This window comes from Osmerus eperlanus, chromosome 21 (genome assembly GCF_963692335.1).
Source record: "Osmerus eperlanus chromosome 21, fOsmEpe2.1, whole genome shotgun sequence".
NCBI lineage: Eukaryota > Metazoa > Chordata > Actinopteri > Osmeriformes > Osmeridae > Osmerus > Osmerus eperlanus.
This window is the reverse complement of record NC_085038.1, coordinates 13041482-13069084: the sequence shown is the minus strand read 5'-3', so window position 1 is coordinate 13069084 and position 27603 is coordinate 13041482. Positions and strand designations below refer to the sequence as shown.

Below are 27603 nucleotides of genomic sequence, written 5' to 3'. Positions count from 1 at the left end.
GTAATCAACGATGCGTGTGCGTGCATGCTGCGACTTTATAACGCCGCCATTCGAGCTAAGCCTATGGTCTGAGACACGGCGATGGGTGATATGACGCGCGCTGTCCGAGTGCCATGCCTGAACCTGCTTCGCTCATTTCAGTCAAGACACTCACGTGATTGATTTCACCATTTATTCATACACATGACAAATGGTTTAACATTGGCAGAATGGATGTACATGGGGAAGCGCTCCCTGCATTCACTGCAGCATGCATGACATGAGGCAATGAGTTAACTCCCCCTAACACCGACACTCCGCCAGTCTATACTATGTATAGAGCAGAGGGTCGCTCCCCCTGAGACCACATGACATCCCACTATTTACTAGTGACAAAAACAAGGTGATATCTGGATGCCCAGGTTATGCTAACATTAACGATGACTACGGCTATGTGTGTATATCCTTCATGTCGCATACCATCTGATGTGCACCCACGGAGCCGTCCCACGCGCACGTCCCGTCCAGACCCAATTCTCGACGAGACCGCGCCCGCAACCGCCCCCCTACACCGACCATCTCTCCGGTACCCTTCTCATCTGACGCAGGCAAATGAGCCCAGGATGTACGCAAAGGCAGCACAATGCTGGAACACGGGGGACATGCTATCTAGTGGGAAGAAAACAAAATGTGTGACAGCACACAGGCAGCCACACCATGCTGTTCCCGGCCGGTATCCGGGTGTCTCCTGGGGTACTCCCAGTTGCCTTAGAGCGTGCAGCATGCATTCGCATTGGCAACGGAGCTTCCACGAGACATTCTAGCATTAATGATCCGGTAGCCTTCTCATCCATACAGGGCAGATTTATGCTACCTCTAGAGACCCGCCCTCTAGCGCCTGTCGGCGACCCCAAGGATGTACGCAAAGGCACCTGTGTATGTGCACCAGATATGGGATGTTACATGAGGATGTGATACAAATGTGTCAGCGGAGCAGTCCAGGGCATCTTAACGGATATCCCCATGTAAATACAGTGGATTCTGATGGCTACTTAGTGCATCAGAGCACGTCTGCGGATCACCACAGCTACATGGAGATCCGAAGAGACATACTAGCATTGAAATGTACGAAGCCACCCAGCCACAGGAAACATTAGGACCACAGGTCAATGAAGTCCAGGACGCGCCATGCCTGGAGTAGGATATACCCTGAGCGTTGTCTAAATCAAGCCTCTTTATTGAGAACCAGCTGCGCAGAAATTGCTCACAGTCACACACAGGTCTCCGACTCAAGTAAGTGTAGCTCAGAGCAAACAGTGCCCCTAAGCTTTATCTATTGTGAATGAGCGTTGCGTTAGCCATAGATTCAGAATACATGCAGACCACATTGGTCGCCGGAGGTCTCAGACCCGCTGGGCTTGAGCGCTTTCCCAGCTTGAGCACTATGCCTAGAGTAGAGACAGTCGCTGAGCGTTATCCAATGCAAGCTTCTAATGTGTACCAGCTGCGCAAACATTGCCCGACACAGTCACAGTCTCTGTTCTCAAGTGCTCATGAGTTCCTGCGCTTCCACAATGTCCAGCGTGGACACCAGAAACAGAGGTGGTTGCCCCAATCCGGAAGGAATGCGCCATATAGAGCTCCGGGGACAGGTCACAGCGCTCACACAGAAGTCTGTGGCATTGCGAGAGCCACGATCTGGTCGCGGCCTTGCCGGCTGCGTCACGGGTTAAACAGGGGCTCATCAGGTGTCGCCTGGGGGCGGCAGAGCAGGTACCGGAGCATGAAGAGAGGGTACAAAGGTAGTTAGTTTGGACAATCATATCAGTTTTGCAGTGCTTCAGTATAACAGTGACATCTCACTTCCCATTATGAAATCGGACATGCATGGTGAGATCGCAAGACGGATAGAAGTAGCTCATCTAGAGGGGCATGTAGACATATTCACCGCACCGCAGAAACTGGCAGAAAGCCGTGAAAAACACTGTATTGAGCAGGGTGTTGACAAAGCACGAAGCACCCCTGTCTCGGAGCGGACACTACAGTAGGTGTGCAGTAAAGGGAGTGATAGGGAGACGTTAATCTAGCTTCCAGGCCGCTGCTTCCGTACCGCTCATGAGAAGACGGATAGACGGGCTCCCCAGAAGGCTGCATGATGAAGGATCCGCACACCGAACGTAGGCTACAACTGGACACCTGCCACCAATGCTTTGATGGACAGCGGTACCGTTGTCCATCAAATCCATTCACGCTGCAGGCAAACACAACAGCAATCATGGCGGCAGATTGTGTTGCGTTTTCGTGGTGGAAATATGCACACTATTTCGCTTTAACTGAAGATATAGGTAAAAACATTAAAGTGAAATGCAAACTGTGCCCCAACAAAATAATATCTACTGCCAAAAACAGTACCTCAAACTTGAAAAAACACCTTGAAACGGTACACAAAGAAAAAACGCTGGAAGCTAGCGAAACTTTAAAGAGAGATGGCGACCCATTGCAACAAGTGGCTGCTGGTTCATCATCAGCCAAGCAGACAAAGTTAGATAATGTAGGCCTTGGGGTGACACCAGCAGAGTTAAACAAACTAATTGCTGGATATGTTGTGGAAGACATGAGGCCATTGTCAACAGTCGAGTCGCCTGCATTTAGGAAACTTATTAGCAAAATACCAATCATCTCGACAAGGCAGCATTCACTACCCGATCGAATTTATAAGCCTTTTTGATATTTATATTGTTTGAAATAAACGTTCTTCTTTAACGAAACACTATTTTGAGTCTGTACTGTGTCAAAAAATGTCTTCCCCCAAAAATCATATATAACTCTGACTAGATTAGAACCTACCACTCTTTGCACTTCAGCATTGTGTCATCCTACTAAGCCATTCACAGACTAACAGTACGTTCACACTGCAGCGTTTTTTAACGCTCTGCACCGCTCGCCTTCCCACAGTGCTCCACGCTCGGGGGCGTGTTAGACAAGTTAACCCTTACAAAAAAGAAGTATATTAAAGTATACTATAAGTATACTAAAATATGGATAGTACTCTTTTAGTTCACTTTTGATATACTTTTAAGAAGTATACTTAGAAAATAGTTCACTTTTGATATACTTATAAGTATGCTTTGAAAATAGTTCACTTTTGTAAGAAGTATACTTAGAAAATAGTTCACTTTTGATGTACTTCTAAGAATGCTTTGAAAATAGTTCACTTTTTATATACTTTTAAGAAGTATGCTTAGAAACAGAAAATGGTATACATTTCTTCTGGAGTAGGATGTACGTTTTCTATTATTATACAGCAAAAACAGTCAAAATAATTTTTAAGTACATTACAGGTTACATTTTTTAGATCCATCTCATTTTAATTATTCATGTCTAGGAAAATATATTATGCATTGCACATTGAATCTTTTTTGGTACTGAAGCTGTAACCTTAATTACTGCCAAAACATTCTGAAGCCCTATAATCTTATACTAATAATTATCAATTCGAGTATTAATGGAAAAAAAGAAAAAGCTACTTGAGAAAGAAGCAGACAGAAGGGTTGCATTATGCATGGAGATCCGAAGAGACATACTAGCATTGAAATGTACGAAGAAGAAATACAAATGTAACTTCGTGAATTTCGTTTTTTAAATGTGTCTGCTTAGAATGTAGTGTTTTGTTGCATGGTCATTGTTGTTGTGGTTTACCGTTGTAACCATGAGTTAAATTACTGTTACGTTTCATAAGAAGAGCTGGATTCTTAAAACTTCAACGCTTGCGCAGTGAATAGCTTCTTTCAGCTAAGGAACTGCAGTGTAACTTTGTAAGGGCCCCCGTTCTCGCTAAGTGACTTATAATCAGAGGCGTTTCAGGGGCTCCTAAACATTATAATATATTAGTAAGTAATAGTAACATTTAATTTATTAAGTTTACTTGAAGTACTTGCATTAATTGAAAGTGCACTTAAAAGTATTGCAATGTATACTTTGAGGCTCTTTAGGAAGTATACTTCATGAACTGAAAGTGCACTACACAGGTTACTTTAGAGTATTCCAAAGTATACTTTTAAGTACTTTAGGAAGTATACTTGATGAACTGAAAGTGCACTACACAGGCTACTTTAGAGTATTCCAAAGTATACTTTGAAGTACTTTAGAAAGTATACTTGATGAACTGAAAGTGCACTACACAGGCTACTTTACAGTATTCAAAAGTAAACCTTGAAATACACTATAAGTGTACTTTAAAGTGTACTAAGTGACCTAAAAAGTGGGCCAATTCAGTTTACTTAGTACAAAAATAGTATATAAATAAGTACACTGCTAGTATACTTTAAGTAACATGATAATAGTATACTTTTTATACTAAGTATACTTACAAAATAAACTATATACTTCTTTTTTGTAAGGGAATACAGAGTTGTAGTTCTCTAAGGTCACTGTTGTAGTCATGGGCAAGTGTGCAGATTTGGGTACATGTACTCACAATATCGATCAAAATACCACTTTTACACAACATTTATGTAAAAATACCGAATTTTTACTAGTGCAAGATTACAGTAGAATACATGTTACGCCACCGGTCACTCAACCAGTCGTTTGTAGGCTGGGCTAGCGAGCTAGCAGTGGCACAGAACAGTCACGTAATGTGACGAGAATGAATTTAAAAGTAGGCTATAAAAACACACTAGGAACACTGACGACATCGGCAACCATGCACCATGCATTATTAGTTTAATGTAATCTTTAAATTCAGGCTCGTCACATTAGTAACTTTGTTCTGAACAGAACTGGGTGTGCAGACACATCCGAAAAGTTTCTCCTCCATCTTGAAATTGTAAAACCTAGAAATGTTTATCATGACCAACGGTTGCTACGTTACAAGAAACAAGAAACCAATCCGAGTGGCCAATGCTAGCGTTTTCACGCTCCTCATTTACATAAAGTTGAGAAAACTTTATGCGCCGCCCGCTCCGCTCCGTTAGACATTAGACCAGCGCTATTCATTTGGCGGCACGCGGGCCACATGCGGCCCGGAAGCAACCTCCGAGTGGCCCAGCCCGTGGTCCCGTCAAAAACATACATTCCTATGTAAATTCATACAGTAGTACAGACCACGTCGCCTTGCAACACGCGAACAATGCAGAGCGTGCCGGTAGTGCGGGCCGGTAGTAGCCTAGATTACTATCAATATGTCTTTCTCAACACTGAAACGTAAAATTGACAATGAAAACCGTCAGTTTAACCCTGCCTGGACTGATAAATACTTGTTTATTTTACCGCCACATCCAAACGCCAAACCGATGTGTTTAATTTGTAATGAGTGCATTGCAGTACTTAAAGATTAGAATGTGCGGAGGCACCACGTTGAGAAACACCAGACTTTCCACACCAATTTCCCTGAGGGATCTCAAGAGAGGGCTGCAAAAGTGCAGAGTTTGACTCAGACCCCCACCCCTCGCCCCTTGGCTTGAGGCAACGACCCCGGTGGATTTAGTAGTGATGGGTCGTTCGCGAATGAGCCGGCTCTAAGAGGCTCTTGTAGGTGAACGTCGGGAGCTGGCTCGCATATCTGAAGAGCCGACTCTTTTTAATAGATTAATATAGCCTATAAAAATGTAATCATTATGGACTCCGCCAGGGCTGCCCTCTGTCACCGATTCTGTTCATAACTTATATGGACAGAATTTCTAGGCGCAGCCAGGGCGTTGAGGGGGTACGGTTTGGTGACCTCAGGATCGGGTCGCTGCTTTTTGCAGATGATGTGGTCCTGTTGGCTTCATCGGGCCGTGACCTTCAGCTCTCACTGGAGCGGTTCGCAACCGAATGCAAAGCGGCTGGGATGGGAATCAGCACCTCCAAATCTGAGGACATGGTTATCGACCGGAAAAGGGTGGAGTGCAATCTCCGGGTCGGGGAGGAGATCTTGTCCCAACCGGAGGAGTTCAAGTATCTCGGGGTCTAGGAAGGATGGAGCACGAGATCGACAGGCGGATCGGTGCGGCGTCCGCAGTGATGTGGGCTCTGCATCGGTCCGTCGTGGTGAAGAAGGAGCTGAGTCAAAAGGCGAAGCTCTCTATTTACCAGTCGATCTACGTTCCTACCCTCACCTATGGTCACGAACTGTGGGTCGTGACCGAAAGAACGAGATCGCTGAGATCGATGAGTTTTCTCCGCAGGGTGTGCGGGCTCTCCCTCAGAGATAGGGTGAGAAGCTCAGTCATCCGGGAGGGGCTCAGAGTAGAACCGCTGCTCCTCCGCGTCGAGAGGAGCCAGCTGAGGTGGCTCGGGCATCTGATCAGGATGCCTCCTGGACGCCTCCCTGGTGAGGTGTTCTGGGCACGTCCCACTGGGAAGAGGCCCCGGGGAAGACCCAGGACACGCTGGAGGGACTATGTCTCTCGGATGGCCTGGGAACGCCTCGGGGTCCCCCAGGAAGAGCTGGTGGAAGTGGCCAGGGAGAGGGAAGTCTGGGCCTCCCTGCTTAGGTTGCTGCCCCCGCGACCCGACCCCCGGACAAGCGGCAGATGATGACGATGATGATGATGACAAATACAATAGGTTTCCTCCTGATGGAGGAATCCTAATTACAAAGACACACACACATTGAGGACAACATTGCTGAACTTATAGAAGCAGCACACGGATAATGTTCTACATCTTAAAATGTACCTTCACATTATACATTTTCATGAAGAGAACATGATCATCTTTTTCTGAAGAATGAAACTATTCTTGCCCAAATGCTTTGTGAATATAATAGAAGAGAATATTATAAAAAAAAACATTATTTTCCAGTCAGACGTGTTGGTCAAACCCTCTCTCTGTTAGTTAGTAATGTAAAGAATCTTGTGACTGTCAACCATGGAATCCCACAGTTAATGTTTGAGTCACCAGAAAACATGATTGAAAATAATTGTATTATGAGAAAAAGACTGGCACTGTGTGGAACAGACTGACTTTGTATGTTGGTTGTGTAAAAAAAAAAACGAGAGAGAAAAAAAAAAGTTTTGCATGTGAGCTCTGCTGTTGGATATAAGACTGAAAAGGTGGCCAAATGGATTTAGTTTGAGTGAGTGAGACGGAGGGTGAGACGGAGGGAGAGACTATCAGGTAAGGCCCTCAATTGATTTTACTTTCAAAGTGGGCTGGATTATACCATCCATTAGGGGAAGTGAGACTTGTTTTCACAAGTTCAGTTTTTAAGTTTTCCAATGCTGTGAAAGTCGAGGCCAAATAGTTCTGTGTTCACAATCAGTGGTTGTAAACATTTTGTGTGTTTGGATGTTTGTGCTGGTAACTTGATTGCTGGTATTTCGACTTTTGTGTGAAAAAGCATAAGATGCACACACACACACACACACACACACACACACACAAAACACAAACATGTTTTGCTGACCATTAGAGCTGAGAACAACAGTTCTCAACAGTTTAGTTATTAGTAAAGTCTGATCACCTGAGTTCTTTTGAGTTTACACATTGCTCACACATGCCTTATTTAAACATTGTTTATGTTTTATTTCACACCTTTTATGTATGCAGAACCCACAGCATCATTTTCTCTTCTCTCATTCCTCCCTCTTCTTTCCCCTATTTTTCCCCCTCTTTCTTTCTCTTCCACCTCCACTCCCACTATGCCTCGTGTCACTTTCTCCTGCCCCACTGCTCTCTCCCTCAATCCCCTGGTTCATCTCCTCCCCTCCCTCCCCCCCACCATGCCATACACTTCTGTCCCTTCTCTGTTCTGGGAGCCTTACATTCTGTCTGGGTACCGGCCCCCTGGCCTGCCCTGGCGTTACTACCTCCTCAGCCTCCTGCAGGTGCACAACGAAACAGTCAACGTGTGGAGCCACCTGCTGGCTGGAGTGTTTGTGGCACTGAGGGTGGTGCTGTTTTCTGTGATGCGTGGCGGGGTACTGTAATCTAAAATTATTTATTTTCACTGCGTTATTTTAATGTCTGTATTTGCTTGTGGTGGTGGTGGTGTTATGTGGTGGTGTTTATGTTCTTTCCCAGGGCTTACTGGGGGTAAGACTGAGTGGTCCAGAGGGTTGGGGTCTGGGTGTGGACCTGTCTTCTCTGCCCCTGGCTCTCTACCTTTTCTCCTCTCTCACCTACTTGCTCTGCAGTGCTGCAACACACCTGCTCCACTCACACTCTGACTCTGCTCACTTATCCTTCTACTTCCTGGATTCTGTGGGCATGGCGGTCTACCAGTACGGCTGTGCCATGGTGCTCTATTTCTATAGCTCCACCCCCACTTGGCAACACAGTGGAGTAGCAGAGGTAGGTAGTGGGAGGCTGGATTGGAGGAGACAGGCATTTAGTCTTCAGTCTGGTTGCTGAATCCTTTCGGTCTCTCATCTCCTCTTCTCCCCTCCTCTCCTCCTTTTTCTTCTTCTCTCTACCTCCTATCTCTTATTTTTCTCTCCCAGGTCTTTCTCCCATCAGCAGCTCTGCTAGCATGGTTGTCATGTGCCTCCTGTTGCTTTTCCAAGCTGCGTTACCTCTGCCCATACCCTCTTAGCCGCAAGCTATGCCAGCTGGTGCCCACCGGCCTGGCTTACCTACTAGTATTCAGCCCTGTAGCCCATCGCATAGCAAACCAGCTCTGGGGATACACCTTTGCACTTCCACTCCATTGCCTGCAGGTGGGATGTTATCCTTTCATTTTAAATAAAAAAATGTGTTTTGCATCTTATCTTCCACAGATGATTACAGTTTTTTCCAATTGCTTAGACACAAAAATGTCAAATAACACAATGTTAAATTATGTCACTTACGTAAGTGACATAATCTTACATTTCTGTGTCTATTGTAGAAAAGTGTGTTTAGGGATTTGCAAAACACTGTGTGTAGTATTTTGCAAATAGTGTGAGGCTGAGAATGTGCTTATAGTTGTGCAAATCGCAGTTTTGCTCCTTGAGTGTCAGGTTTCACTAACTGTGTGTTATTTGAAAATGTTGTGTCTAAACTATTGGAAAAAAACTGTAACCATTTGATACTTGACCCCTGAAACCACTTCTTCCTACCACCAGGGGATGCTGTTTCTCTTGGCAGCCTTCTTCTTCTTCTTCCCCATTCCAGAGTGTTGCTTTCCCGGGCGCTGTGATATCATTGGTCACGCCCATCAGATCTTTCACCTGCTGCTGTGTCTCAGCACACTGGCCCAACAGGAAGCAGTGTTGGAGGACTTCCTGTCACGACGGGCGTCCCTGGTGAAGGAGCATGGGGAGTGGTATCTTTTATTGGCAGGGGTGTCCTTCCCTCTGCTGGTGCTGCTTTGTTCAATGACTGCCATCGCTATGAGAACACAAGCTCACACACACCTGATGCTGAGGAGAGGTAGAGGAGGAGGAGAAGACGATCATGAAGGAGGGACAGGGGCACACATGAGACAGATGAGGATGGATGAATAGAGGAGGAGGGTGGAGATAGAGGAGAGACAGAATTTTTTTTAATGAATAGCAAAAACAGAAATAGTTTTCTGTTTATAATTTGTTATTTAAAACAGCTACACTCAGTCACTGAAACTGTAGCTTAAACATTGACTCTCTAAACATAAAATACATATCACAAATCAAATATAAAATGTAATAATAAATGCTAATTACAATTGTAAATTTACCTCAAGATAGTTTGCCATTTATTGATACTATAATGAGAGTGTAAAGGCCGATTTATACTTCTGCGTTTTTACGGAGACAGAGACACGGAACGCCCTCTCCGTCAAGGAACTCCCTCTCCGTGCCCTCTCTGAGCCCCTCGGAGAGCTCTACGTGCACCTCCTGATTTTCCTGAGTATCCGTCCGTCCGTCATTTTACAGATACCCCTTGGCTGTGATTGGTACGTATTAAGAACCGCTTGCGTCAGGGGCGGGGTTGCCGTGACCAACAAGAGAACAAAATCCTTTGACTGCCATTGTTGTACGTTTTTACAATTCATATTTCAGCTAAACAGTACTTGTAAATCAGCATCTGAATTAAAATGTGACGAGAAATGGGCAGTGTAGTTGCTGAAAATGTGCTTATTTTATTGATGAAACGGCTAATTTGTAAATTTGCTATAACTTTTCGATAACCTAGCTAGCATCGCAGTGCAGCGCCACCTGCTCTTCTGGCAGTGAATTGTTTTCAGCACCCACAGCCTTCGGAGTACTATAAATTCAACCAATCCGTCCGACTCCGTGCGTGCGTCTGTCCGTAACGGAGTCGGAGAAGTATAATTCGGCCTTATATCATCAAGGACATGTCATTGGTGGCCAAGCCGCGAAGCGGCGAAGCCACCTTAAAGGGGTGATTGACTGGGTTTTGGGGGTATTTCACACTGTTCTTTAAGGTCTCCGAATAGGGTATGTAACATTGGTGGGGCTGAAAATGGCCCGGGTGCTGTTCTATGCCCCCCTGATGCTTCCAGTGAATTTGTCCCAGGAAAAAACGCTAGGTTTTGTCCTTTTATGGTATGCTCATGAATATATAGATGAGCTGCGCACTGATTGGTTGGTCTACAATGAGTGAAGCTGCGGAGCAAAGACGCAACACGGCCAACACTCACTGAAACATGAAGGTGGAGACTTGAAATAAAAACGTACAAATAAATCTATTGTGTCTACACAACAGTGTTTTCAACAGATTGACTAGATATCATTTGAAATGATTATGTTAGTTGTTTCCACTTCTGTTGTCAAAGCAAACAGGATCGACTTAACTAGGTGGGTAACGTTAGCACTACAGCTTAGCAAACAAACTATCGTGATTCAACTCAGCTTCAGTTAGCTTTAGCTATCTTGCTGAAAAAAAGATCTGGACAAACATGCATCTTGAATTGTAGATTTACATGACAACACAGGTTATTTATTTGAATGAAACACAGTCAGGAACATGAAATAATGTTCGCCCCATTGCCAGTAAACTAAATCATCATACATTCTACCGATGCTAGATACAGGCACGATACGTTAGCATTGCTAATAACTTAGCGACAACATCATACTACAGCTTGCAGCTGTGATGAACATAAGGTCGGAACAGCACCTCTTTTCAGCTTTATAGCAAATCCTGCTTTACATTGTCCCAGGTTTTCAAAACTGTCCTCGGTGAAATGGTTCGAGCAAATGTGTAATTGAGGGTCGAACTGCACAGGGATCTTCTCATAGACAAACATCACAGGCCGTCGAGTGTTTGGTTCCATGGGAAGATTCTGAAAAGTGCCAGCATTCCCTGTACAGGCTGGAACACTGCATTTACGACCATAGTCCATTTTCAATAGCCTTGAAAAACGTTCTTGTTAACGTTCTTCTTCTTTGTAATTCCGTGGAAGTACACAGAGCAGCGCGCAGCAAATTTTGGGGCGTGACAAAGGTACAGACTAGAGCCAAAAAAGGTGGAGCCTTTGGTGGCTTTTTCAAAACCTACCGTTTTACAGCTACATTTCTTAATTGTGAGATTTGCATAGGAAAGAGGTGTCAATGGCCTTTGGGGTTCACTGTACGTCCATTTTACCCACTGAACTGTCATTATTCAACTGTGACAAGGTAAATTCGGTTCTGCAATCAATGACCCCTTTAAAGATCCTGTAAAGTGGACCTGGAACGAGTTTTAAGTTCGCCACACCACAGAATAATGTGTTATTAACTACCTATCCAAATTCGAATGAAAAAATAACACCGACAAGTATGTTAAATTAGGTTTTGAAATCGTGAAAAAATCAGCAGTCTTCTCTGCTTGAGACTGGGGGGGCGTGTCGCCTGAAGGAGCTGAAGCTCCGCCCCTCGCTGCCTAGTGCCTACCTCCGACACAGATAATGGACGCTATGTCAAGCCGACAGAACCGTTTAGAATTAGAATGTATTTGTTCAATGAGTGAAACATACAGATGCATATAAATGAAATGTTCCCCTGAGCTGTAACAGTAAAAATGGACACCAGAGACAGCAGACAGTGAGCTCTCCAACTAGGCTACTTCTAACACATTAGCTATTTCACCAAAATACCATCATTCTACACCGAGTAGCCTAATATCAATTTAGCAGTTTGCACTAACTCATAGCAGAGATACCTGCTTTCCAGATACCTCTGGAAAAGTTATGTAGTACTGTATAATTATAACAAGCACACAGAACTGAGTGATGAACTGCTGGCGGCGGTGGATGGTCCAGGTGCAACCGGAGGATGAACAGCCGGAGGGGCGATGCTCGGTACGGCTCCGCGCTGCAAGAGAAGCCGTGTGTTGGTGAACCCCGTCTGTCTCTGGTCCATGTTAAAACTGTCCGCCGTGAAATGGTCAGTGCAGAGGCGACGGTTGGAGTTTATCCGAAGCTTTCCATGAGCGTGGCTCTTCACAAAATCTATCCACCTATTTTTACTTTCATTATCAATAGGGAACTTAAATGGCGTTGCAGCGCAGCTGGAGTTCTTGCATCCAGGGAAGATACAGTTGCGGGTGGTGGGAGACATCCTGAAGCTAGCTAGCTAGCTGATGTAGGCTACAATAACAGTACAGCAGGAGGATCCATTCAGTGATCTGACGTAGATAGGGCGAAATGACGTAGTTAGGGCATTTTTGGGCTTCGCCCATTAAAATCTGATCTGAAAACGGAAAATAAACTGTTCTTCGGTTTAACTCCACATTTCAGTGTGAAAAAGTTTTAGCGCTTTGCACATGCTTTCAGGAAATCATTTCACACGTATATAATGTACTTAGAAGCAAAACATGGAATTTACTTTACAGGATCTTTAAGTGTTTCTACCTTTTCTTCTTAATGGGCGGAGCTAGTTCAGGCATGGAACTCGGGCAGTGCGTGCCATATCACCCATCGCCGTGTTCTCAGCCCATAGGCTTAGCTTGATAGGCGGCGCTATAAAGTCGCACACATGCACGCACACGGGTCCTCGATTACCCTTGTGTTCTGCGCTGCTGCCATTGCTGGTCGCTCCCCGTTCTCTGTGTTGTGTTGGCCTGTCTGTCGTTCGCGTTTCCCTGTCCGTCTCTTCGGTCCCGGACAGCGTGTGCGTGTTTTGGGGATCTGAACGAAGGTTTTGAGCTGCTTCCCGATGATTCTTAAAGAATATATTGTGCTTATTAAAGTTATGCATTGTGCTTATTAAAGTTATGAACTTAGAAGTGTGCTCAGGCTTAAACATTGGGTCTCACACTGAGTGTGGGAAGCAGGCTGTTCTTTGTGTCTCTATCTCTTCATTTTCAGAAACAACCTTGAAACTGAGTGGAGATGGCACCCGAGCAGGTGGGACGCGCGTAGGCAAGAACAACTCCCTGACGCACGAGAGAACAAGCTGAACCCTTTTTTGATACTTGTGTTTCAATTGCACTGTATACATATATGCTGGGGAGGGACAGATAGCCAGTTGGACTTCGTGAACCAGCCCAAACTCTGTTGCGGGTAGGGAAACTTAGACAACCCCAGAGCTCTGTACTTGTTGATTTCCAACTGCTGCATTAAAGCTGATATTATCGGACCTCTGTGACTCCAGACCACTCTTTCTAGAACACAGATTTGTGTCATTGAATACTATCATTACATATTGGAATAGACACAAAGATTTTGAATCCTTCAAATGGTGACCCCGACGCGGAAAAGAGGGAGTCCAGAGGGTTCCAGCCCGACCGACGGATCGGGGGAGAGACCCATACACCGGTACGAGGAGGCAGACGTAATCGTCAGAGGCCTCAACATAAAAAAAAGGTAAGCAGACACCTGTTAATTCAAAGTACTGCTATTCGGAACTGAGAACCAAATTTAGACGATTACTATGTTTCATCGTACCTAATCAAACCAACAGTGGTGGGAAATCAACCGTTTTTAAGTTTTGTCTTTGTCAAGGGGAGGTTAGAGTCCTCTCCAAAAGGGTGGAAGTCCCTACACGTTTGTCTTTGTCAAGGAGAGGTTAGAGTCCTCTCCAAAATGGTGGAAGTCCCTACACGTGTTTTGTCTTTGTCAAGGAGAGGTTAGAGTCCTCTTCAAATGGGTGAGAGTCCCTATACGTGTTTTGTCTTTGTCAAGGAGAGGTTTGTAGTGAGGTCCACAAGACCACACGGAGCCAACATCTTGCCACACCTGAAGAGTGATTCAATCACATCAGACAAACCTAATCAGCCCTTGTGACACCCTCAGTATGCTGATTACCCACCAAACGCCGATGCAAAGGAACCATAGAATGGGGGGGGGGGACCTCCCCAATCTACCTAATCAGCTCTCCTGCTAGCTTGCAAGCTTCAAAGGGCCTGATTTAGACAACACGTCTCCAGCGACCATTTGCTATCCGTTTCGGCGGCGATTTGAACAAAGAACATACCTTGATCAGAACTTTTGAGGAAAGTTCTTGAGACTTCACCTTTACCACAAGAGTACAAGGTGGAGAATTATGAGAGGGATATTTGTGTTATGTTTGTTACTTTGTTTTAATGTTGTGTTCACTGAAATCTTGATTCTAGTAACAACTCCTTCTTCCTGAAAGATAACCACGTCATTCTTGGTATCTACACGACGCTATCATAATAAAACAATCATTCAACTATATTTTGTAACTGTACCAAGATGTCCAGAACAATATTTGAACCATCGAATGAACCAGCCAGAGATCATATCACACCTTTGGTAGGTGTGAAGGAAGGAGGGGGGAGTTGAGAACCCAGCTTCCCCCAATCCACATCTGACCCCAGACAATGATTTGTAAGGATGTAATCACTGACTGTACAATTTCTGCCTTTCTTTAAGTTAGACCATTTCATTCTGTTCATTGAAACCAATCTCTCATATCAAACCCATAATCCAACTTTTCATAAGATCTGTTTACCTTACTTGAATAAATTCATTGTTTATAATACTCGCGTTATCCCTCACGTTATCTGATCTGCTCTACTTTCATAGAATCCACTACTTAAGATTAGACTGATTATTACGAAGGCTATTATTCAATAAGGTTTCCTCTGTCCCTTTAACAAATAAGAGGTGGTGCCCCCAAGAACTACATACTTTATTATAAATTAAGTATTGCTAATCTTAAACGAGCAAACCCCGCTACAGGTTAGAGTCCTCTTCAAAAGGGTGAGAGTCCTAACACGTGGTTTGTCTTTGTCAAGGAGAGGTTAGAGTCCTCTTCAAAAAGGGTGAGAGTCCCTGTAGGCCTACGTGTTTTGTGTTTAAAAAAGGAGAGGTTAAAATACACTCCAAGGGTTAGAGTCCCTGAACTTGTTTTGTGTAAAGGGTTAGAGTCCCTGAGGTTAAGTGTCCTCTAAAGTCCTAAAAAGGGTTAGAGTCCCTGAGGTTAAGTGTCCTCTAAAGTCCTAAAAGGGTTAGAGTCCCTGAACTTGTTTTGTGTTGAATAAAAATAGAGAGGAGTGTGGTGTGGTTTTTTTCTTTGACCAAGAAGTTACAGAAATCCCGAGGAGAGTTGGAGAAAGGTGGGGGCTAAAAGAGTCCCATTACTTGAGATCTTACAAAGGTGATCCCAGAGGGTATAGTTCTGCATAATTATGTGAGTATTAATGCTGATAGATGTGTTCATTTAGATGAATCCCAAGTTTGGTGGTTAACAAATGCGTGATCAACATTTGTTATAATTCCTAGCCAAACAGGGAGGTTTTTTGAAGCCTTTCCGACCAGAACTTGGATTTATAGGCGGAAAATCTGTGATGTGTGATGGTATTCAGTAAAAATGCAGAAATTGAACCCCTGGTTTATAAATTGGTTCTAATACAATTGGAAGAGTTATACTAGAGCAAACCAGCTGTGTTGGTCAAAGAGTGGTTTGAGGAAATGTATGTGAAAAATTATGAGGAAGCAATTGGAAAGTTACATAAAGGATTGGTTAAGAGAGGATCATGGAAGGTTATGAAATTAAACAAGAGAAAGTTTTGTGGATGTGAAGAGATGATTGGTTTAAACACTGATGTTTTGAAGAGGAAACTATGAATATACTTTGAGGGTATATGGGCTAACATTTTAAGTCAAAATAGTAAAATCTAGGGTTTTTAAGAGTTTTGATAAAGGTATTAGATGTAATTTGGCTAAAAATGAGCAAGAGAAAAAACTAAATGTATTTTTATTTGGAGTTTAATTGTAATTTGGTTTTAAGTTTTATTTGAGAGTTTTATCAGAGCCTGGCATACTGTTTGGGATAAAAAGTTAGGCTGTGATAATGTTGTATTAATAAATGGTATTAGTGCATGAAGAGGGTTATTATAACATTCAGTTCTGAAATAATTTGGGAAGACTCATCAAGTCTGATAAATTGTGGTTATGATGGTTTGAGCTAATTGGCTCGTTTTGAACTGCAGCAAAACGAGTTATGAAGTTCTACCTATCTGACCTTTATAGAAAATATAGTTGGGAAAAATGTTTGGTTAATAGCTACATTAAGAACATTATCTGGTCTCTATTTCATTTAAGAAGCATACAGATTCTGGTTTGGCATAATGAAAATTGCTTTGATCATATCTTTGATAAAAAGAGATGTGATTTGGTAAAATAGAGAATCTAAAACAATATTGGTCTTAAACTTAACTGTTTTAAAAGACAGAAAAGGTTTTTTGGAGTGAAAGAAATTAGACTAACAGTTGATTTTCTAAAGAAGTGACCAAAGAAACAGATTGTCATTTCTAGGCATGACTAATAGGAGTTGAATATCAAATGATGATGTATTGTCTTATTAGATGCTGTTACATGTGTTTGCTCAACAATAAGAAAACTGAAGGGTCAATACTGTCTGGTAATTATAGATATGTTTACAGTGGATTGAAATCTTTCCCAGTCCTGTACCAGATGCATTAACAACATTTGAATTGAATTATGGAAGATCATAATTCCACAACTTAAACCTAATGCTCACGAGAGAAGAGATGTCTTCTGCTAAATTCTGTTCCAGGTGAAGCAGTAAACCAAAGAGTGGAGGAGTCAAACGAGGAGATTGGGTATTGATTAAAGTTATCAATGAAAGGAGGGATCTTATGAGATTTGTGTTTGTTGTCACACCCTAAAAGGGTGTGAAAGGAGGGATTTATTTGAACTTTAAAAATATCCACTTTAAATCCTCAAATGGGTTCTTGATTTCAATATCTGTGTTTAATCATTGGTGTTCGACTGTTCGCATCTCATTTGACTCAGTTAATGTTTGATCATGGGAGATAAAGTGATGCTGGGACTGTAACTCTTTTCTGCTTCAGGACGAGTCAGACCGGCGGGTCTGACTACCTAACCCCTGTTCTAAGGCCCCATTCCCCTGGAGACCATGTCCCTCCCCTTTCTCACTGGATGATCTACCCCTTCCCCTTGGAGACCCTGCCCCATCTGCCCCTATGCCTCATCAGACCTATGAGTGGTCAGCCCCCCCCCCCCTTCCCCTTGAAGACCCTGTCCCACCTGCCCCAAAACATCATCAGATGTTCGGGGAAGCCTGTTGTACATTTATGGACAGGACCATTCAAGGTCATCGAGAGAACCTTGCACGCCCTAAGGGTGCTGGGGAAAGGAAGTATGTGGTACCACTGGAGCATGTGTTGTGCTGCTCCAGAATCCAGTTGTACGTTGCAGGAGTTGGTGGAGAAGGGCCAGGAGGGCCAGTGAACCTTTTGCTATTGCTACGAATGTGAGAGTCCGGAAAAGAGGGTTACGACTAGGTCAAGAGTGATACTGCTTGACCACACTAGAATAGTACTGGACTAAGAAGGTTTCCGCTATTTTACTTAAGAGTGGGCTATATCAATATCAACATGATTGTTGCTGTATCCCGTGTATCAGGTCCCTGTGCAACCAGATCATTGTCTCAGCTGTGGAGAACCCAAAGACGGGGTTCCAAATGCCATTGCTGGGGCTGGCTGACCAGGACAAGGAGGCGGTGGTTGGTTCGGGCTATGTTGATTGATCTCTGGTGTTTTCAGAGATCAAAAGAGGGATTAAAGAATATGTTGTGCTTATTAAAGTTATGCATTGTGCTTATTAAAGTTATGAACTTAGAAGTGTGCTCAGGCTTAAACATTGGGTCTCACACTGAGTGTGGGAAGCAGGTTGTTCTTTGTGTCTCTATCTCTTCATTTTCAGAAACAACCTTGAAACTGGGTTGAGATGGCACCCGAGCAGGTGGGACGCGCGTAGGCAAGAACAACTCCCTGAACCCTTTTTTGATACTTGTGTTTCAATTGCACTGTATAAATATATGCTGGGGAGGGACAGATAGCCAGTTGGACTTCGTGAACCAGCCCAAACTCTGTTGTTAACTTAGACAACCCCAGAGCTCTGTACTTGTTGATTTCCAACTGCTGCATTAAAGCTGATATTATCGGACCTCTGCGACTCCAGAGCACTCTTTCTAGAACACAGATTTGTGTCATTGAATACTATCATTACATATTGGAATAGACACAAAGAATTTCAATCCTTCATTAGACTTCCGGCTCTTCCGGTCGTTTTTATTCCAGTCAACATTTACAAAACTATCTCCCCCAATAATTTTTGTTCGATTCTCGAACCTGGCTCATACTACTAGATTTTTCATAGAAGAATTTTTCCTGATTTTTGCTAAGTTTGAAACCATTTCGAAATGGGTAAACTAGCACCCCATTTATTTGCTTACGTCAATAAAAGTTGCCTGCAAATGTGCTCGCGGATAGTAACAGGGCACGAGCACAAAAGTTCACATTGGCCGATAGCGGATTTACCTGGAGCTGAATGAGCCATATTGAATGAGCACAGGGAGAAATGGCTTGAGTTGCCTGCCCTGTTGTAGCAAGTTTAGCAAATGCTAAAAATAGCAAATACATGAAATGTTGTTAACCCTCGTGCTGCCTTCGGGTCACATGACCCAAAGGTTCATAACGAACCATCGTTGTGTTTACCCAATTTTACCCAATACAAAAACAAATTAAAATAATTTTCTTTTAACCTTTGCAATGTGGGGGGTCTGAGACAGCCCAACGGTTAAAAGAAAATGCTTCACTTTGTCTTTGTATGCGGTAAATCTGTCGCAATACGACGGTGGGTCACAATGACTGATGGGTCAGAATGACCCGAAGATAACACAAGGGTTAATATAGTTTATTCCCGTTATTTTAAAACAGATTAGATTTTTCTGTCAAGAATGTTTTTACGTTCATGACATGATGGCAAATATTTTTATTATGTTAAGCGTGAGCATAGATTGTTGACATGTCTATCTGGAGCAAAGACGAAGATTAATACTTTAACTGATAACCACAATAAGAAATGATATAAATATGATTAGTCTTGCCTTCAGAAGCGTTTGTTAAACACACCCATTATTTTTTTTTTTATCGTGTCATCAAGCCAGCCTGCTTTTGTGGGACAATGACGGTCCTCAGTGACTGTTTCACCCCCACTTATATCTGATGGAAACTTCTTGTATATAGGCCTAGTTCTGTTAATATGCCCCTTTCAAAGGCAAATGTTAAATAAAGTGTATTTTAGACACACTTCTCAATCTTTTATTTATTACATTACATACATGTTAGATCACGTTATATCCATTAATAGGCGTTTGGTTTTGTAGAACATATAAAACACAGGCCACATTTCTACACTGATATGTAAATTGAGGGCAGTGTGAATTTCGTGGAATTTCGTTTGAAAATACAGTTGACAGTAAGCTATGGTAAGTCTGCATTATAGAAGATTTCTGTTACCAAAATAACTATTGAGCTTTCTTTGCCTGGCGAGAACAACGACGGAGCTAGGTGTTCATGTTAAAAGTTTATTTAATCCGATACAATGGTTGGAAATCATACTCAAATCACAAGAAAAAAAGCGACATATGTGATGAGTTCCATCTAGAATAGCCCTATATTTAGCCCTATAGCCTATTTCTAACAACCAAGTGAAATGAATACTATACAATGACAGCATACATTTACGTAAAGTTTGCATCATGTCTCTGATTCTTATCGGACTTGTACCCCATTCTGCCACTGCAATGGCTTAGCTCACACGTTCGCAACCATATAAATCTATGCTCGCCACTGGCTGTCGCAAAGTATGACGTGTACAGCTAGTTGCAAGCGTGCACGAGGTCTCGGAGCCAGCCATAGAAAAAGATGTCCGCTTTCCTCTATGGCTCTGCTCGGAGCTAGGGAAAAAAAGAGCCACTGTTTAAAGCTAGACCGGAAGAGTCGGAAGTGGAAAGATGGCGCGGTCCAGTTTCGCGCTCTCGCTTGCCTCACTGCGCCACTGAGCACTTTTCATAGAAATTAATGACTCTAGCTAGACTATCTGTAGTCGGCATTAGAAGGTAAGCTTCCGAAAAAATAGCCAGAAAACAAATAGCATTCTGGCCTATTGCTAACGCCTGTAGATTATCTATTTGAAATAACTGGAGAAAGGCAGGTGCTAGATACAGGATACGTTAGCATTGCTAATAACTATACCGACAAAATCATACTACAGCTTGCGGTTGTGATGAACGTAAGGTCGGAACGCACCCCTTTTCAGCAACAGCTTCATAGCAAATCCTGCTTTAGCTACATTGTCCCAGGTTTTCAAAACCGTCCTTGGTGAAATGGTTCGCGCAAATGTGTCGAGGGTCGAACTGCACAGGGATCTTCTACGCTACGGTAGACAAACATCAGCCATGCCCGTCTAGTCAATGTTAGCTACTCTAGCTCATCTGCTTTTTATTAACGCTGATTTGCAAGGATTGCAAGAACAGCCATAGCGAAAACACCTAGACTGTAGGCATGTAAACTAGTTTAGCTTGCTAACGCAAGAGCATAGGTAGAATGTGTGATGATTTAGCCTAGTTTATTGGCAATGGGGCTAACGTTGTTTCATGTCCCTGACTGTTTCATTCAAATAAATAACCCGTGTTGTTATGTAATGTTCACGATGCATGTTTGTCCAGATCTTTGTCAGGTTATTTTTCAGCAAGATGTCTAGAGCTAGCTAACTGAAGCTGAGTTGAATCACTATATAGTTTGGTTGCTATAAGCTGTAACGTTCTACCCACCTAAGTCAATCCAGTTTGCTTCGACAACAGAAGTGGAAACAACTAACGTTATCATTTCAAATGATATCTAGTCAATGTGTTGAAAACAGTGTTGTGTAGACACAATAGATTTATTTGCGCGTTTTTATTTCAAGTCTCCACCTTTGGTGTTTCAGTGAGTGCTGTTGGCCGTGTAGCGTTTTTGCCCCCCAGCTTCACTCGTTGAAAACCAACCAATCAGCGGGCAGCTCATCTAAATATTAATGAGCATACCATAAAAGGAGAAAAGCTAGTGTTTTTTGCCGGAACAGCACCCGGGCCATTTTCAATCCAACCAATGTTACATACCCTATTCGGAGACCTTAACCCTTGTGCTGCCTTCGGGTCACATGACCCAAAGGTTCATAACTTACCACCGTTGTGTTTACCCAATTTAACCCAATACAAAAACAAATAAAAATAATTTTCTTTTAACCTTCACAATGTGGGGGGTCTGTGCTTTGCCTTCGGCAAGGGCACAACCTTTGTTCTCTCACATATACATTTATTCTGGTTACTTTTTGCCCCCCTAAGCCTCAGTCAATATTTGGACTACATAGACAACAGACAAAAGCGATTGAGTTGCTTGTATTTTTATTTACGTTCCGTTGCACGGTTAAAGTAGAAATTAAGTTTTTGTGGTGAAAAGTGAAGCTAACGGTGGCTAATTTGCTAGCCACAGTCACTGACGCTACTAACGTCACGAAAACTCACGTGACTATCTCTAGCAGAACATTAGTTTAGCAACTCGTTAACTTCTGGGAGATAGCTACCCTTACAAAAAAGAAGTATACTTAAAGTTTAATTTGTAAGTATACTTAAGTCTACAAAGTATACTATTATCATGGTACCTAAAGTATACTAGCAGTGTACTTATTTATATACTATTTTTGTACTAAGTAAACTGAATTGGTCCACTTTTTAGGTCATTTAGTACACTTTAAAGTACACTTATAGTGTATTTGAATTTTGCTTTTGAATACTGTAAAGTAGCCTGTGTAGTGCACTTTTTGTTTATGAAGTATACTTCCTAAAGTACTTCAAAATATACTTTGGAATACTTTCAAATGCACTTTCAATTAATGTAAGTACTTAAAGAAGTAAACTTAATAAATGTCAATTTACTATGATTCACTATAATATTTATATGTTTAGGGGCCCCTCCAACCCCACCGATCTTGCATCACTTGACGAGAACGGGGCCCTCGCAAAGTGACACTTATTATTAACTGAAAAAAGCTAATTCCTGCGTGTGGTCTCATGCTGCTTTAATCCAGCTCTTCTTATCAAGCGTAACAGTCATTTAACTCATGGTTACAATGGTAAACCAGCACAACAATGACAATTACCACGCAACAAAACACTACATTCTAAGCAGACACAATAAAAAAAAACTAAATTCATGAAGTTACATTTTTATTTCGAACAAACTGCAAATTTATCAGCAAATTTTAACACTATTTACCGCCTTGCATCATGGGAATTGACCAGCCAATGAGCCACGCTATCTTCATTTTCTTCTTAAGTCAGTTTGACAGTATAACTCGTTTTTTTCATTAACCTTTTCATGTTCCTGTTAAATTTGCCTGAAAACGCCTAAACAGCATACCCAAAGTAAATTGGAAGCTGTTCTTGAACCATTTGGAGTACATGCATGTAAATGATCTCTTTTGAAAGCTGACACTCTGAAGTTATGTCCCCTGTTGTCAGGACCCCTGTCAGTCCTTCTAGTGTTGAGTAATAGAAGCTTGAACACAAGGAAAGTGAAAATTTCTATTTCCGCCTAGATTTTGTTTTGAAAACAGAGGCCTGAAGAGGCCTAGAGGTGGTAGGTATTATCTGGAAGACTAAATTGGACCACAGGTTGAAGCCTTACCCAATTCAAATCAAAAGTCAAACATAATACCACAATATATTCATATTTGACACATGTTTTTATAAGAGTACATCCAGGAATTTTCTAAAAGGGTCTTTTGGAGACTCCAAAATGACCCTTTGTAACCAAGGTCAAGGTCAAATAAAAAGGTATTATTTTTCATAATTGTTATCTCTGGCCCATCTCTGGTACTTAGAAATATCATATATAATAGCTAAATCCCTAATTAGTAATACTGAAACACAAAAACTGAAGCATGAACACATTGGAGTGCTTTATCTGATTCCAAGGATTGGCGCACAAAGAACACTGATTCTGTCAACCATATTGCGCAATCGACTGTTATTTTGAAGGCTCCACAGACGCATACAAATGAGGTATTGGCATTTTCAGCTAGCTGTCAGCTACAAGGCTAACGAGCTAATTTCAGAGCCAGTCGAAGCCAGTTCGAGAAATTTGTTTAGAACGAGTGTGGGGGGGGGGGGCGGGGGGGGGGCAGGACGCACAGACCTAGTTGGCTTTAGAGGGCTGTCAACGGGGCATGGAAGCTCCTATTGGGTCGAACAAGGTGTCAATCAAAAGGGGAGGGTTCAACGGACATTTTGAGACCTTCATTTTGTAAATACTCCGTTGATAAATCGGAGAAAATAACACTTTTATGTGAACAAGTTGTTTCTTCCGTCGGCTAACTTGCATAATGAAACAAAGGATAATGGCTATTCATGAACGTAAAACATTGTATTTGGACGAATTACTTTACATGGTTAGATACTTTGAACCCTTGGGACTTACGCAGATCAAGTTTTGATGGCATGATTTGCACACCTGGACCTATTTGAACAACTTAGGGTGAGTACAACTTTTTTCTTTGGCATTGTTGAAGGAATGTTCACCGGAAAAAGACGTTGACTTTGCTTGCTATTGCGACTTGATCTTGAATTGGTTTATTTCAATGGAAGCACAAGAATCGTAGCTTTCCAACGATGTATAACATGTGTAGCGTCTAAAAAATATATTTTTTAGAATTTAGTGCGTCGTAACTGAGGAAGGGGGAGGCAGCATTTTTGTCTCGCGGGCGAAACAGGAGCGTAAACAGGTTAATACTCCAATTGATAATTATTAGTATCGTATAGGGCTTCAAAATGTTTTGGCCGTAATTAAGGTTACAGCTTCAGTAACAAAAAAGATTCAATGTGCAATGCATAATATATCTTCAGACCAAGCCTCGCAAAAGGTATCCCCTGGCGTTTAGATTTTCGCAACCGTTTGTTAGTTACAGCCAATCAAATTGATGTGGTTGAATTGATGTTGCCGCCATTTTGAATGAATGAATATAACTTTTTTTCGCTACCTCTCCTATAAAGTTTGTCCAATCTTCACCAAATTTGGCACAGATCATCTTCAGACCAAGCCTCACAAAAGTTATCATATGGAATTTTGATTTTCGCAACCGTTTGTTAGTTACAGCCAATCAAATTGATGTGGCTGAATTGATGTGGCCGCCATTTTGAATGAATATAACTTTTTTTCGCTACCTCTCCTATAAAGTTTGTCCAATCTTCACCAAATTTGGCACAGATCATCTTCAGACCAAGCCTCACAAAAGACATCACATGGCGTTTAGATGTTTGCAACTGTTTGTTAGTTACAGCCAATCAAATTGATGTGGCCGCCATTTTGATTGAATGAATATAAAGTTTTTTCGCTACCTCTCCTATAAAGTTTGTCCAATCTTCACCAAATTTGGCACAGATCATCTTCAGACCAAGCCTCACAAAAGACATCACATGGCGTTTAGATGTTTGCAACTGTTTGTTAGTTACAGCCAATCAAATTGAGCAACTGATCCGGAAAATGGGAAATGAGGTCATATCTTAGCCAATCTTTGATGCAATGACTCCAAACTTGGTGTATGGACTCAGGACCCTCTTATTACAGTTTTTTTTATTCGCTTTGGTACTATTTTCACAAGTATGTGGTAAAACCTCACAACTGTTAGTACAAAACTCAAAGCAGATCATCAAAAAGTCTATTTTTTCAAACATGTAATCACATGTTCAATTGACAAAGTACAATGCACAAAATTGCACAATCACTTTTTCACCACACCTAATCAGTGTGTCATCAAAGAAATACCTTTCATATGAAGTAATTGTCTTTCACAATGCAATGCTCACAATACTTTTGATACGCTTCTCATCTAATTTGCGTAAATACATTTGACCAACACTTAATCCAACTGATCTTAATGGTTAATCACTGAACCGTTTGGTAAACCTATATATTTTCATTTCAGCAATAAACAGTATATTGATTTTGAGAACTACAGAAATAAAATTTGTTTTTGTACGAACATATAAATTAACCACACATGATGAATACTCGTTATTGCTACTTGATTTCAGATTGGGGTAACCACAATTGGTCATTACATATACGTAAAAGTGGCGGCGTAAACACTGGCAATTTCTTTCAACATAGCAGGATAGACAGCAAGGAATAGGAAGAGCTCGTGGACAAGGGATCCGTCAGAGAGGTGGACATGGGCACCGTCAGAGAGGTGGGCATGGGCACCAACAGAGAGGTCAGAGAGGTGGGCATGGGCACCAACAGAGAGGTCAGAGGGGTGGGCATGGGCACTGTGACGCCACGAGAGGCTACACAGCCCTCAGCGGGACAGCTCAAAATAGTGCGAGGACACCGGGGTCGAACAAAACAAGGGTTTATTGAAGATCCTCAGGATTAACAAAAAAACTTCAAAATCTTACATAGGATTCCAAAAACGGCGCCTCTTCTAGGCGCAGGACTCCTTCTCTTCACCAAACCCCACTCTGCCCACCTAACTGTGGCTCTCCCTCTCCCTCAACCTTTAGGTCATCAGGGTCTGATCAGTTTCAGGTGTGTGGGAATGCCCCGTTTTTAGGGAGGGATGGAGCTCCCGGCTCCCCCAGCAGAGGGAGCCACAGCTGCTCAGGGCTGCAGCCACCTCCGGGGAATGTAGCACCCCTCCAGGACCCAGCCTCTCGTGATGTCACAGCACCAACAGAGAGGTCAGAGAGGTGGGCATGGGCACCAACAGAGAGGTCAGAGGGGTGGGCAAGGCACCAACAGAGAGGTCAGAGAGGTGGGCATGGGCACCAACAGAGAGGTCAAAGAGGTGGGCATGGGCACCAACAGAGAGGTCAGAGAGGTGGGCATGGGCACCAACAGAGAGGTCAGAGAGGTGGGCATGGGCACCAACAGAGAGGTCAGAGAGGTGGGCATGGGCACCAACAGAGAGGTCAGAGGGGTGGGCATGGGCACCAACAGAGAGGTCAGAGAGGTGGGCATGGGGCCTCTAAATGTTATGTTTTGTTCTCATTTAGTTACATACTGTAATAGAAAGTATACCTATGTATACCTACCTAGTATACCAGAATATTCTAATAATGTCTGGCCTACTTCCACACCCTTTACTTTTTCAATAAAACAAAAAAAAAAAAATATAGAAAATCGCTAATCTCTGAAAATAGCATGAAATCCTTGCTAATCTCAATATCTTTTTCAAATTTGTTTAAAAAAATCTCAAATATACACCAGATTATTCTAATAATGTCTGGCCTACTTCCACACCCTTTAATTTTTCAATAAAACTTTTTTTTAAATGATAGAAAATCGCTAATCTCTGAAAATAGCATGAAATCCTTGCTAATCTCAATATTTTTTTCAAACTTGTGTCAAAAAATCTCAAATATACACCAGATTATTCTAATAATGTCTGGCCTACTTCCACACCCTTTACTTTTTCAATAATTTTTTTTAAAAAATGATAGAAAATCGCTAATCTCTGAAAATAGCATGAAATCCACGCTAATCTCAATATATTTTTCAAATTTGTGTCAAAAAATCTCAAATATACACCAGATTATTCTAATAATGTCTGGTTTACTTCCACACCCTTTACTTTTCCAATAAAGTTTTGAATACAATTCAAATTAATCGCTAATCTATGAAAATAGCATGAAATCTTCACTAATCTAAATATCTTTTTCAAATTTGTGCCAAAAAATATCAAATATACACCAGATTATTCTAATAATGTCTGTCCTACTTCCACACCCTTTACTTTTTCAATAAAACTTTTTAAAAAATCATAGAAAATCGCTAATTTCTGAAAATAGCATGAAATCCTTGCTAATCTCAATATCTGTTTCAAACGTGTCAAAAAATCTCAAATATACACCAGAATATTCTAATAATGTCTGGCCTACTTCCACACCCTTTACTTTTTCAATAAAACTTTTTAAAAAAATGATAGAAAATCGCTAATCTCTGAAAATAGCATGAAATCCTTGCTAATCTCAATATCTTTTTCAAATTTGTTTAAAAAAATCTCATATACACCAGATTATTCTAATAATGTCTGGCCTACTTCCACACCCTTTACTTTTTCAATAAAACTTTTTTTTAAATGATAGAAAATCGCTAATCTCTGAAAATGGCATGAAATCCTTGCTAATCTCAATATTTTTTTCAAACTTGTGTCAAAAAATCTCAAATATACACCAGATTATTCTAATAATGTCTGGCCTACTTCCACACCCTTTACTTTTTCAATAATTTTTTTAAAAAAATGATAGAAAATCGCTAATCTCTGAAAATAGCATGAAATCCACGCTAATCTCAATATCTTTTTCAAATTTGTGTCAAAAATCTCAAATATACACCAGATTATTCTAATAATGTCTGGCCTACTTCCACACCCTTTACTTTTTCAATAAAACTTTT

General features: G+C 41.9%; 1 protein-coding gene across 1 annotated transcript; it reads left to right on the top strand.

The window, feature by feature from the left end:
• The first annotated feature begins 6971 nt into the window (after window positions 1-6971).
• LOC134007190 (membrane progestin receptor beta-like) lies at window positions 6972-9572 on the top strand. Its single transcript, XM_062446423.1, has 5 exons — window positions 6972-7083; window positions 7516-7886; window positions 7990-8259; window positions 8409-8624; window positions 9012-9572. The coding sequence occupies exons 2-5, from the start codon at window positions 7608-7610 to the stop codon at window positions 9390-9392; spliced, it is 1146 nt and encodes a 381-aa protein (XP_062302407.1). The 5' UTR covers window positions 6972-7083; window positions 7516-7607; the 3' UTR covers window positions 9393-9572.
• Window positions 9573-27603: the final 18031 nt, after the last annotated feature.